We start from the raw sequence: 14616 nt of genomic DNA on the forward strand, positions 1-14616 counted from the left end.
TGATGGCAAGAGAGTTTCAATTATAGAAGTTAAACAAATCCAGATACCTGTGGTGTCAGCTAGTCACGGACTCAGAGATGGAGCTGGCTCTCAGCTCCAGTGACAGCTATAGAAGGTAAATAAATCCCAGAATAAAAAAAAAGAGGCTGGGAGCTTCAGTCGCCCACCAGCCTGAAAACGGCCCTCAGCCCCTCACCCAGACTGGCCAGGCACCCCAGTGGGGGACCCCCACCCTGAACCAGATCACCCTTCAGGGCAAACCAGCCGGCCCCCACCCATGCACCAGGCCTCTATCCTATATAGTAAAAGGGTAATATGCAAACTGACCCTAACAGCAGAAAGACTGGGAATGACTGGTCACTATGACACACACTGACCACAAGGGGGCAGACGCTCAATGCAGGAGCTGCCCTCTGGTGGTGAGTCACTCTCACAGCGGGGAGCTCTGCTCAGCCACAAGCCAGGCTGATGGCTGCCAGTACAGCGGTGGTGGTGGGAGCCTCTCCTGCCTCCACAGCAGCGCTAAGGATGTCCGACTGCAGCTTAGGTCTGCTCCCTGCTGACAAGTGGGCATCCCCCGAGGGCTGCCGGGCTGCCAGAGGGATGTCTGATTGCCATCTTAGGCCCAATCCCCCAGGGAGCAGGCCTAAGTGGTCACCCCCAAGGGGTCCCAGACTGCGAGAGGGCACAGGCCTGGCTGAGGGACCCCCTACAAGATAGCCACCACAAGATGGTCGGCAGGGGAGGGCAGTTGTGGGCAATCAGGCCGGCAGAGGAGGGCAGTTGGGGGTGAACAGGCTAGCAGGGGAGGGCAGTTGGGGGCAACTGGGCCAGCAGGGGAGGGCAGTTGGGGGCGACCAGGCCTGCAGGCGAGGGCGGTTGCGGGGGACCATGCCTGCAGGGGAGGGCAGTTAGAGGGGACCAGGCCAGCAGGAGAGGGCAGTTAGGGGCGACCAGGCCTACAGGGGAGGGCAGTTGGGGGCAGTTGGGTGATTGGGCCAGTAAGGGGTGGGTAGTTGGGGGCAACCGGGTCGACAGGGGAGAGCAGTTGGGGGCAATCGGGCCAGCAGAGGAGGGAAGTTGGGGGCAATTGGGCCAGCAGGGGAGCAGTTAGGCATCAATCAGGCAAGCAGGGGAGCGATTAGGGGGCAATACGGCTGGCAGGCAGAAGTGGTTAGGGGCAATTAGGCAGGCAGGCAGGCAAACGGTTAGGAGCCAGCAGTCCCGGATTGTGCGAGGGATGTCTGACTGCCGGTTTAGGCCCGATCCCTGTGGATCACTTAGGCCCACAGGGATCGGCCTAAACCGGCAGTAAGAAATCCCCTGAGGGGCCCCCAAATTTGGAGAGAGTCCAGGCCAGGTTGAGGGATACCATGCACAAATTTCGTACACCCGGCCTCTAGTTAGATCATATTAAGGAGTAGATTCTGAAAGAGAAGTGGCCCTCGCTTTCTAGGAAGGATTTTAAGGCAGAAATGCTGTAAATAGCCTCACTGCCAGATTTCCAAGGCACAGAAAGAGCATTTGAAAAAAGTAGAATAAGACTCAGAATAAAATGATGTCCTTCACATGGAACAACTAGATGCTTCCACACTCAGTTAAATACTGGAAGAAGAAATCTCTGAATACATTTATAGATACAATAAATAGAAAAGCATTTGAAAAATAAGTGTCCTATATTGCACTAAAAAATAAAATAGAAAAGGTAAAGTGGATGATGAATCAAAGTGTTCTGAAGAAGAAATCAAGCACCCCATTTTGGTTTTACCCTTAAACTCAACGATAAATTTCTCTAAATATTAAAAGACAACCTTACAAATATTTTATTGATACAGATACTACGCTATCAACCTACTACTTCAACATAACCTCCCTCTGTGTCACCAAACCACTAAGATGTGAGTATCTCCAATAACTCTCGAACAGTTCTCAAATCCTACCCCATAAATGTCTAAGAAACTTTCGACCAAGGAACATTCTTTTCTCCTCTGTGCTGGCTTAATAGGTAATGATTTGCTACACAAATGCAACTGCCAGATAAATATTCTTATAGCTTCTTCCCTGAAATCACAGAAGAGTACCCTATCATAATGAAGTCATGGCAAACTTGAATTCAAATTGAAGATTTCAACTAGGCGCCAGTCATCTTGTTGGCAGAAATTCTACCTACATTGGCAGATATAGTGGGCGGAACCCATCAAGGTTCAGAGTGACCCATCCAAAAACTAGACCCAAATTTCCCTAATAGCTTCAAAAACCAGAATCTAAAGGTACTAAAAACAATAGTCAGAAGTATATTAGAAGACTCCTTAAACATTGTACCATCCCTAGCCAGTTTTGCTCAGTGGATAGTGTCAGCCTGTGAAATGAAAAGTCCCAGGTTCAATTCCAGTCAAGGGCACATGCTAGGGTTGTGGGCTCGATCCCTCATGGTGAACTTGCAGGAAGAAGCCTATCCATGATTCTCTCTCATCATGGATGTTTTTCTTTCTCTCTCCCTCTCCCTTCCTCTCTGAAATCAATAAAAATATATTTTAAAAAAACACACTGTACCAGTCTTCATAACATTCCTATTCTCCTAATCAAAACACTCAGTGGGTGGGTATAGTGTCATTCAGGACTTCAGAACTATAAAGACCAGTCATTACCTACTCCCTTGTAGCACCAAATGTAAATGCTACTTTATCTTTGGGTCCTCTGAAGGCAATATATTTTAGACCCATGTTCTGCTTTCTTCAGTATCCATTAGCTCAAAATAGCTAATACTTGTCTGCCTTCTAGGAAAATCTGTAACATATTCCTGAAAAGTTCAGGAATTCCCTTGAACTTTTCACAAGTCCCTAAACAAGACCTCAAAACAATAAAGTTCCCTGTGATCACATTTTTATCTTTTATGTGGATAACTTTTTGTTCCCAAAAGATGAGGCAGGCTCTAAGACTGACTCCATCTTTACTTCCTGTTTTGGCTAAGAAAGGACATACGGTTCCCAAAGAGAAGTGGTTATAATTCTGTCAAAGTAAAATGCATTGCTTAGGGCATGACTTATTTCGAGGAGGTAAATCCCTGGTTCCTCAATACCAGCCCTTGAAACTTCAAATAAATATCCTGAACCAGGAAGTCTCTTCCCCCTATCATTTTCAATGCTGTATGTTTTTCCTCTGTGTTCTACAGTATTTGTCTACTTGATCTTCCAGGTCACTAACTCAGATTTCAACAATAGCTATTCTTTTTTTGTTATCTACTGAACTGTTCTGTGGAGAAGTCTTCTTTAACAGCTCCAGAAAGCTTTGTTCTGCAATTGATTCTCCCTAAGTGCTCTCATTATTATGTCCTGGGCCACTCTAATTCTGGGAGTTTTATTGCTTTTCTGTTTTTCTTTCTGGGTGTTAGCTGTGATTTTTCTTTCTCAGATGACTGGAACTCAGCTTTGGTTGCTCGAGTATCCCAAGTGACAGCAAAACCACAAGAAGGTACAACAGGTAGAGCAGATACTGATCTCAGCTCATCACTCCCTCCTATCATAGAATTATACATTTAATGTCCTCTGTGGCAGGGCTTCTCAGTCAATAGTGTGGACCTCTCAGTCCCACTGGTGCAGAATTAACAGTGTGCTGGTTCTCAGAGAAGATGTTAAGGGATGATCTAGGCATGTCTCTGCTCACCCTGTTGTCTTGTCATCTGCCATGAGAGAAACCTGCTCCAAGTAGACTGGTCTCAAAATGAAAGCAGAGAGACATGAATTCAGATCCACAGCCTAAACCAGTGATGGCGAACCTTTTGAGCTCAGCATGTCAGCATTTTGAAAAACCCTAACTTAACTCTGGTGCCGTGTCACATATAGAAATTTTTTTATATTTGCAACCATAGTAAAACAAAGACATATTTTTGATATTTAGTTTATATATTTAAGTGCCATTTAACAAAGAAAAATCAACCAAAAAAATGAGTTCGCGTGTCACCTCTGACACGCGTGTCATAGGTTCGCCATCACTGGCCTAAACTGTCCAAGCTAACCCACAGATCCACAAATGAGAAAAGCAAATGTCTATTTTGAAAACCACTGAGATTTTGAGATTGACTGTCACAGAGCATCCTGGCAGCACACACACACAAAGCCTGATCAATATGACAAATATGAGCAGCAACCACCTCCTAGTACCTCAGTGATGCACTGAAAACAAACATCTACCCTTCCTCAAACATCCCTGCATTCTAGCCTCACCGCCCTAGTTCATCCCTGATCCCTGGGAGGCCTGAGAAAACCGGCAAATGTTGACTGAAAGATCTCTGGAGCCCGTTTCTCTTCCCAAGAGGATCCCCATTTCCACCCTTGTCCCAGGGGCTTTCCTAGGTTGGTCTCTGGTCCTTGACCAGTCCTTAAGATAGCAATCCTGCAAACGCTAAGTCAGTGGGACAAGAGCACCCAGGCCCCTTTTGCATATGGATTATCTAAAGCCCTACTCCAGCAGTTACTGGGGTCTACAGAGGAAGACAGACTGGACTTGGTAATTAAAATGATAGAATAATTTATTCAGGTTATAATTTTCCCAGAACTAATCTTTTTAAAATATTTATCAACCATGATTTTTTACTGATATTTCTCTAGTCAAATGCTATCTGTTTCTCTAAATGTACTTCTTCTTGGAATCAAAATGAGAAAAAAGGAGAAAAAATTGGGTATGTATATATGGAAAAAAAGGCCAAATCCTACCTACCACTTACTTTATGGAATAGGTATACAGTATTATTGCATCATACAGAATTATACCAAGACCTACCTATAAAATCAGGTTTTAAACATTTAAATACATTTGCAATGAACTTATTTAACATCACTTAAGACTCTCCGTCTAAAAAGTCTTCCTCAAAAGAAGGGCTTCTGTCGTGCATGGCACACGCAGAGCAGCCTGACTGCTCCACGTGCAGAGTGAACACCAAGAGATTCGGAAGCATAATTTTTTGGTACTTGGGCAGCTGGCAATCATTGGTCCTGGAACCCACGGGGGAAAAAAAAAAGTCTTCCTCTATTGAGATTAGGAAGTCTGTAAATAACAAATATCAAATTGGCTTATAGTCAAATAACTATATGCCTCTGAAGGTTCAATACTGTCCCCACTTACCATTTTCAACAGATGCATCCTCAGGCAGATCCACATCAAGCATAAGGTCATCATCCTCCAGATCACATGATTCAAGATTATTCAGAATATCCTGTGAACAAAAGCAGTAGAAATGCTATGACCTAGTTCCAGGATGTAAGTAATCATTAGTTCTGAAAACATGAATATATGATAATATGAATTTACTCAATGTTTGTGTGTGAAGAACAGTTTTTAGAAATAAAATTTTTTAAATAATAAAAATAGACTCAACTGGTTTACCTGATTAAGCTATTTGTAACATCCTTTTCCTAGTCTTCCTCCCCATCAGATTTTTACTTTGAAAAACACACTGAAAGATATTGTTCTAAGCACTTTACAAATATTCATTCATTTATAACATAACCCTATGATTTTGTGACTAGTACAATTCCCATATTATATATGATGAATTTAATGCACAGAGAGCCTAAATAATTGGCCAAAACAGGATAGGAACATAAGAAATCTATCTAATACAATATACAGATTATGTACTATAGAATTGTATACCTTAAACCTATATAATTTTATTAACCAATGTTACTCCAGTAAGTTCAATTTTTAAAAAAAGAATCTACCAAATCTTATTCATATCTGGTGTAGGAGGTTTTGTTTTATTACCTCTAGGGATTGGACAACTTATGTAAAAATAAAATAATCCTTTAACCCTGTGATTATTCCATTCCTTTCTTGTGCCAAAGCTACCTACTACTACCTTTAGCACCAATACTACCTCCTTGCTTGGCCTTAATTCATTCTTTTTCTATAATAGGACTGGAGTAGTCAAATGGCTATTAGGAGCCCCTCCTGTGTTCGATTTGCAATCTCGCTAGCTAATCTCTATCCTTAAAAAAGTAATGTTTTGCTTTCAAAGACCCTTGTTCTAAAGTCTAAATAACTAAATAAACAAAACTAAGTTTAAGGTAACAAACTCAGTTTGACTTATAACCCACTAGTGGATCCTTTCAATTCAAGAACAGATTCAACACTGCAAGACCTGTCCTTAGCATATACATGTAAGAAGATCACAAATCCACAAATTTTTAAATGACTTAGAGATTATGGCCTTGAAAGACTCTTATTAGACAGGAAATATCTACTTTATTGTGGACAATAAGAATAAATTAGCATTATTCCCTGTGTCAGGTATGCCATGCAAATCTTTTCAATTTTATGTTGAAATGGGTCCTTCCAATATATGCTGAGAACTAAAAATAACCTGAATAACTGTAAAGCTCTGGATAATTATTTAACCCTGGCACAAGGAAGGTATTTCATAAAACCTGTTTCAATTGTGAAAGATTTGCTTTCCTTAATACATAGTCTTCCTAAAAATCAAGAAAAAATATGAATATGAAAAAAAATGGCAAAGGCCATATGACAGACCACAAAGTAAATATAAATTAAACAATGAATAAATATGATGTAGGAAATAATGCTAACACCCGTTGACTTAACACGGTGAAAAAGAATCTAGTATTAATCTGCAATCAGACAGAATTAGATTCATATAAATTTTCTGGAGGACAATGTGTCAAAATTTAGCTAACAGTTTTTTTTAAAAAAGTAAATTTTTCCTTCGTAAGAATGTATGCCTTAGAAATAAACACATGCAAAAAACATATGTATAAGTATGGTTACTGCAGCATTATTCAGAAAGGCAAAAAAGCAGAAATAGCCTAAAAGTCCAACAATAGAAAAATAGTTAAACAGAAAGTATGATATAGTCATACAACAGAATATTGTTATTATTTTTAAAAGATAATAAAAATATATTTATAGACATGGAAAGATGTCAATTGGGGCAAAAACAGACTGGGTTCTTTTAATCTTTTGCTCTTAAAAATAATGTTTCAACAGGAACAAGACTGGGATGCCCACTCTCACCACTCCTGTTCGACATAGTACTGGAAGTACTAACCATTGCGATCAGACAAGAAGAAGTAAAAGACATCCAAATTGGAAAAAAAGAAGCAAAACTGTCCTTATTCAGAGATGACATGATACTGCACATAGAAAACCCTAAAGACTCCATCAAAAAATTATTAGACTTAATAAATGAATTCGGCAATGTAGCAGGATACAAAATTAACGCCAAGAAATCTATGGCATTTCTATACACCAATAGTGAACTTACAGAAAGAGATACTAAAAACACAATCCCATTTACCATCGCACCAGAAAAATGAAGATTCCTAGGAATAAACTTAACTAAGGAGGTAAAAGACCTATACGCAGAAAAGTACAGGACACTGAAAAAGGAGATAGAGGAAGACATTATCAGGTGGAAGAGCATACTGTGATCATGGATTAGTAGAATCAACATCATTGAAATGTCCATACTACCCAAAGCAATCTATAGATTCAACGCACTCCCCATCAAAATACCAACGGCATATTTCACAGACCTAGAAAACTCTCCAAAAATTCATCTGGAATAAAAAAGACCCCATATAGTCACAGCAATCCTGAGAAAGAAGAATAAAGTAGGTGGGATCTCAATACCAGATATCAAGCTATATTACAAAGCCACTGTTCTCAAAACTGCCTGGTACTGGCACAGAACAGACATATAGATCAATGGAATAGAATAGAGAACCCAGAAATCGACCCAAACCACTATGCTCAATTAATATTCAACAAAGGAGGCAAGAGCATAAAATGGAGTCAAGACAGTCCCTTCAATAAATGGTGTTGGGAAAATTGGACAGATACTTGCAAAAAAAAAATGAAACTAGACCACCAACTTACACCATTCACAAAAATAAAGTCAAAATGGATAAAGGACTTAAACATAAGACGGGAAACCATAAAAATTCTAGAAGAATCCAAAGGCAACAAAATCTCAGACATATGCCGAAGCAATTTCTTCACCGATACAGCTCCTAGGGCATTGGAAACTAAAGAGAAAATAAACAAATAGGACTACATCAAAATAAAAAGCTTCTGCACAGCAAAAGAAACCATCAACAAAACAACAAGAAAGCCCATTGCATGGGAGAACATATTTGCCAACGTTATCACCGATAAGGGCTTAATCTCCAATATTTACAGGAACTAATACAACTTAACAAAAGGAAGACAAACAACCCAATAAAAAAATGGGCAATGGACCTAAATAGATACTTTTCAAAAGAAGACATACAGAAGGCCAAGAGACCTATGAAAACGTGCTCAAAGTCACTAATCATCTGAGAGATGCAAATCAAAACAATAATTGGGTACCACCTCACACCTGTCAGAATGGCTATCATCAACAAATCAACAAATGACAAGTGCTGGAGAGGATTCGGAGAAAAAGGAACCCTCTAGCACTGCTGGTGGGAATGCAAACTGGTGCAGCCACTGTGGAGAACAGTATGGAGTTTCCTCAAAAACTAAAAATGGAACTCCCATTTGACCCAGTGATCCCACTTCTAGGACTATATCCCAAGAAACTGGAAACACCAATCAGAAAGGATATATGCACCCCTAGGTTCATAGCAGCACAATTTACCATAGATAAGTGCAGGAAGCCACCCATTGTCTTCACTATCAGAGAAGTATAAACAAAGATCCCAGAACACTGGTGAATCTTGAACCCATGGCAAGGGCCAGAGTTATGCACCGATTGTCTAATCCAGACAATGGGGGCAAAAGTTATTTCCTGATCAAATAGTCTCAGAGTAAACCCTTCTAATATTTACTGACCTTTAAGATTGTCTGTTACCGCAATTACCTGCCTAAGAGCTAGATGTGTACCCAACATTGAATAAAAGGCTGGCGAAGCCTGAGCACCAGTGGAAGTCCTTTGTCTTGCATTGGGCTTGCCCACTGGCCCAATGTTTCCAAATTATTATTTCTTGTCTCGTCTCTTTCATTTGCGTGCGGCCTCTCCTCCAGTTCCTGAACCCTGAACTATGAGGGCCATGGGAAAATTCACATCTGGCACCTCAAAGGGAAATCTGGAAGAGAAGACTTCGCCTAGAGCAAAAAACCAAGATTTATTCACTGGATAGGTGGGGACACCGGATAGGTGGGATATTAACCGCATGGAAAGCCCACGGCCAGCTGCAGAAATCACGATCTGTAAGTAGGGTGAGAACGTGTCTTTTTAGCCAGGCTAATGGGGCAGAATTCGGTTAAAAAGTGAGAAACTTTGTTGTCGGCTTTTGATTTGCATGCTTAAGGAATTAAAGTTTCAGAAGGTATTCTCTTACAGTTTTTGCATGTTATTATAAACATAACCCTTGGTTTCCTGAAGAAGGTACATTAGGTCTTGAATGTTGGGAGAACTTAGTCAGAACTTGAAAAAAAGCTCAGCAGCAGGGGAAAAACTTGCCTCCGAACTGCTTCTCCTTGTGGAACATGGTATTGCATTTGCTAAAGCCTTTTAGAGAGACTAAGGAGGATAAACTGCAGGCTGACTGCTCAAAAATGAAATGCTGGCAGGGCTGGGACAGTATAATGACGTGCAAAATCAGCTAAATTATGTGCAGAACACTTATAAGCAAATTAGACTTTGTGGAAAAACAGGACATTTTAAAAAAGAATGTAGGCAACCAAGAGGGACACAAGGTGGCGCTCCAGAGAAAGGTGCGAGCAATCTGCCTGCCGATTCGATCAATGCATATTCAACCTCTTTTATGTCCTAGATATTAAAAAGGAAATTATTGGGTACTTATCTATTAATTATTATTTTTCTTCGTTGTTTACTGTTAGTTTATTAAGCATGACTTTAATTTAATAAGAAAGAAATGATAGATGACCAGGCCATTGCTGAGTTTCCCCAGAACAAAAAGAATGCGGGAGTGGGGAGAGAAAAATTATGAGCAGTACACGTGGCCAATAATACAGGTTATAGAAAATTCCCTAGAAAAAGGGAAATAATTAAAAAATTACTAGGTCTCCTGGCGATCCTGTAAAATAGGCGCCCACTCTCAAGAGTGTTATTAAGTCTCATTTTTGCCATGTTTTTATTACCCAGTCCGTCATTTGAAATTTAAACAAATGACGCTCTGCCCGACTTCAGGTGACTTCATGAGCCCCAATCTCTTCACGGATGCTACAGAATAACCCAGACACTTTTCTTTAAAAAGGTGGCAAAAAAAAAAAAGACACAAAGAAAATATACAGTCTATATTTGGACAGTAGGATTAATGCTTCCATAATAATAGGTAATTTAAAAATAATAATGTACTGTATTCCAAGGTTGCCTCCCAAATATTGGGGGCATTCCTGTTTTCCCACAAAATAAAATAAAATAATATATACTTTAGCATCGAAGCCACTAAAAATCAATGTTACCTCTGTTACAAAATTTGCCAAAAGAAAATGCCTTGGTGGTAATTGGCTTTGAAATTTTAAAGTTGTTAGAACATAAATAATAAAAATAACTAAAATAAAGAATTTGTGGTAAAGCTTTTCAGTAATAATATATTTATGATAAAGGGCCAGTTGCTCTTCTCCCTGTAGAAGCTGGAGAAGCCTGTGGTGGCAACAGAAACCTTATCTCGAAAGAAAAATGTGGTGCTTTTAAATCCCCTCCCCCGGCCTTCTCGCCAGAAACATAGTTCCCCAAAGCCTTTGATAACTTAAGACTTTAGAACATTGCTAAATTAAATAATAAAAATTATTAAATATCTAGGTATTTTAAAATGACAAAAATACTGAAATATTCACCTGAGTTTACCTCATAAAAAAAAATCTAGAGGATAGAATGAATCTATTAATTAAATATGTCTTATAATTTATTTGAAATTTATTCTTAAAAACATAAAGGTTTTACTAATCAAGAAATGCTTGACTTGCCAGCTCTAAAAGTTTAAGAATTTAAATTAAGTTGGAAGAAATTATATAGTTGTAATAACAAAATGCCTAAAGTATAGAAATTTATTTTTGAGAAAATAATTTGTGTGTTTTCTCTGAAATAATTAGGAATTCAAAATATGTTGCTAATTGGTCTAATTTTTAAAAAAAGAGGATTAATTCTGTGAACCAAACTGAATTTTTTAATACAAAAAAGTCTAAATTTAAATAATATCTTTTAATAATTATTAAAAGTATATAATCTTTAAATATATATTTGATCGTCTTTCCAAGTTAAATTTCAAAGCTATAACTGAGGGGTGATTTTTGGAAAACTCTAAGGGCCCGAAGTAATTCAAAGAATTTGTTCTCTCTTCTTAAAGGAAATATTTTAAATTTAGCCAATCTAATATACTTGAAATCACATGGAAAGCTTTAATCAAATAAAAATTAATAACTATATTTTACTTATATACATATACTTTAAATGTTATGAAGGTTTTGGCTTCTAAGGAGGGCAAAATAAAGTAACAATATATTTCTTAAATAAAGCCAAATTTTTCAGCGACGAAATTTTAAAAGACAAAAAGCCTCTAAGGGCCTGCATTTTTAAATAGGCTAGAGGTGAGGCAGCGTTTGTGCCTTGTGAATCAGACGTATAAGTTTTCTAAATTTACTTGCTTTGCCTTTTTAAATAAAGATACCTATTTTAATTACTTTATAAGTTAGCTTTTTAAATTATAACCAAGGTTTCATATAATTTCAGCTAAATGAAAAGCCAAAATTTTTATAAACAAATAAATTATATTAAATCCCTCTGAAAGTTACTGGGACTACCCATGATCCCTCTGTACATGCAAATAAGCCAAAGGGGATACTCTTTAAAAATATAATTCTAAAATTAATAAAAAGGAGAAATTTAAAAATTTTGAAATCATTTCCGCCAATATTTACAGGGTAAACTAAAGATTGTTATTAAAATACTAAATCTGATCCTTACTAGTAGGCACTATCAGCCAGCATCAAAAAGCAACTATGTTTGTTACATTTGTTGCTTGGTATAAAAAAGAAAAATAAAAGTGTGGTTTTTTTTTAAATGACACTCTCTAAATGTGTCCTAATAATTGCTCTGGAAGGAAATAAAAAGAGGTTTCCTTCAAACATCTGGAAAACTGTAATTAAAAGTCAACATGTTAGGCCTCAAGAAGAGAAGTAAATAATTTGTGTTTTTGCCTCCCTGACAAAGCTTATGTGAAGTTACTCAAAGACGAATAGCAGAAATTTAATTAATGTCATTTACTGTCTATAACCTAGGACAAGTAAAATTAAAAAATAAACCTTATTTCAGATTGATTTTAATTGGCTAATTAAAATACATGAATATTCATAAACTTTATTGTACTGGGCAGGAAACTGTTCCTGAAGCATTAACTAATTTTTTACTAATGGTTTATCTCATAGTTCAAAAACTGCTTAACATGTAATGAATTCAAAGCAGTCATATTTCTATACAGAAAATTAAAATTAAAAAGTTATCAAGACTGCATTGCAAAATTTCCAAAAGCCTAATATTATTTAAATAAAAAAAGGGGGGGGATAGTGGAATAATCCCCTGTGAGTAAATTACATCAAGAAAATTTTTTACTTTAAAAACTATTTTTCACTTGCAATGCTGAAGACAAGAAACCCATGAAAACACACATGGTGTCAAAATAAACCAAAGGAAAATGGTATGGGCACAATGAAAAGAAAGGGTCCCAAGTCTAGTTGATAGAAAAGATTCCTTTATTAACCTTTCGTCGAGAATATGTTTGTATATTTTCAGAAAACTCCTCCAAGCCCGTGTGGATTCCTGCAACAACAGATCCCAGAGAGGAAATGACCAGATTGCTCCAGCCACGAAGACAAGAGGAGAAACAGTACAGAAATGGAGATGGTGAAGACGCCTTGCCATACTGACAGTCAGCAGCTGTGGATCGCTGCAGGTTGCCCAGGATCAAACCAGAGAAGGTCGGACCTGCATTGCCACCATTTGCCCACCATCCAGAACTAGCATATCATTGCTGGCATGTACACATAAGGAACTGTTGGACAATGTCATTGAAATTGGGACTCAAAGAACTGTTGGCCCAGAAAAAAACTTACTATAGACTGATTCCTTGGATACCTGGCAGCAATTTAAAAAGGACATGACATTTGCCTCTCAGCATAACCACTATTGCTTATCTCATTTTTGTTCTCATATGTTTATTTCTAGTCTGCAGATGCGGAATGAAGAGTCTTAAAAGGACTCGAGCCTTCAGGTGGCATTCACTTTTCAAGAATTACTAAGGAAAAGAAACGGGGGAGATGCAGGAACCCATTGTCTTTACCAGCAGAGAAATGCAAACAAGGATCCCGGAACACTGGTGAACTGTGAACCCATGGCAAGGCCCAGAGTTATGCACTGACTGTCTAGTCCAGAAAATGGGGGCTCAAGCTATTTCCTGACCAAATAGTCTCAGAGTAAATCTTTACTGCAATTCCTGCCTAAGAGCTAGATATGTATCCAACATTGAATAAAAGGTTGGCAAGGCCTGGGCACCAGTGGAAGTCCTTTCTCTTGCATTGGGCTTGCCCTCCTGGCCCCCAATATTTCCAAATTATTATTTATTGTCTCATCTCTTTCATTTGTGTGTGGCCCCTCCTCCAGATCCTGAACCCTGAACCACACAGGGCATGGGAAAATTCACAGCTAAGATTTGGAAACAGCCTAAGCGCCCATCAGCAGATGAATGGATTAAAAAACTGTGGTACATCTACACAATGGAATAATACTATGCTGTGATAAAAAAAGAAGGAATTCTTACCATTTGCAACAGCATGGATGGAACTGGAGAGCTCTAATCGAAATAAGCCAGTCAGAGAAAGATAAATATCATATGATCTCACTCATTTGTGGAATATAATGAACATAAACTAATGAACAAAAACAGATCCAGAGATAGAGAAGCATCAATCAGACCGTCAAACCTCAGAGGGAAGGTAGGGGAGGGTGGGGCTAAGGGGGAGAGATCAACCAAAGGACTTCTATGCAAGCATATAAGCATAACCAATGGACACAGACAACAGGGGGGTGAGGGCATGAGTGGGTGGGTGGGGAGTCAATGGGGGGATAAGGACACATATGTAATACCTTAATCAATAAAGAAAAAAAAAGTACTAAGAAAAAAAAATTAAATAATGCTTCAGCCCTAACCGGTTTGGCTCAGTGGATACAGTGTCGGCCTGCGGACTGAAGGGTCCCAGGTTCGGTTCTGGTCAAGGGCATGTACCTTGGTTGTGGGCACATCCCCAGTAGGGGGTTGTGGGGCACGGTTACGGTGTTTTGGCCAGGTTCAAGCCTTGGACTAATGAAAGGACAGGGTCTACTCATTGCCACGTGCAAGTCCCAGCTGGAGGGCAGGGCCCTCCCAGAACAATTATAGCCAACGGCTGTGGTTCCAAGCTTGAACCTATGGTCCAAACATGTAGCCACCACGTGCCTTGTGATAGAGTTAGGGTGCATGTAGTTGAGTGAGGTTGAAACTCACGAGAATGCTGTAAACAACGTGATCACGCCCCTACTTTGCCTCGTGGCATCTGCTATAAAATAAAGACACGGCTTGTGGGCTCTGTCTCCTCATCAGGGAGCAGCGTCCCACCGAG

At 39.1% G+C, this 14616-nt stretch overlaps 1 protein-coding gene and 1 non-coding gene across 25 annotated transcripts in view; one reads left to right on the plus strand and one right to left on the minus strand.

The window, feature by feature from the left end:
* CCSER2 (coiled-coil serine rich protein 2) overlaps positions 1-14616 on the minus strand; it is a 190774-nt gene that overhangs the window by 96898 nt on the left and 79260 nt on the right. For all 24 annotated transcript variants that reach the window (XR_002831999.1, XR_002831998.1, XR_002831996.1 and 21 more), the window contains one exon: positions 5122-5212. Coding sequence is in view for 18 of the 24 variants with exons in the window: in XM_023763732.1 (XP_023619500.1) it covers positions 5122-5212 (91 nt within the window). In the remaining 6 variants the exon portion in view is untranslated. The remainder of the gene's footprint in view (positions 1-5121; positions 5213-14616) is intronic.
* LOC111828208 lies at positions 4870-5002 on the plus strand. Its single transcript, XR_002832001.1, has one exon. It is a non-coding gene; the product is annotated as a U11 spliceosomal RNA (small nuclear RNA).

Source organism: Myotis lucifugus, unplaced genomic scaffold (genome assembly GCF_000147115.1).
Source record: "Myotis lucifugus unplaced genomic scaffold, Myoluc2.0 scaffold_299, whole genome shotgun sequence".
NCBI classification, from domain to species: domain Eukaryota; kingdom Metazoa; phylum Chordata; class Mammalia; order Chiroptera; family Vespertilionidae; genus Myotis; species Myotis lucifugus.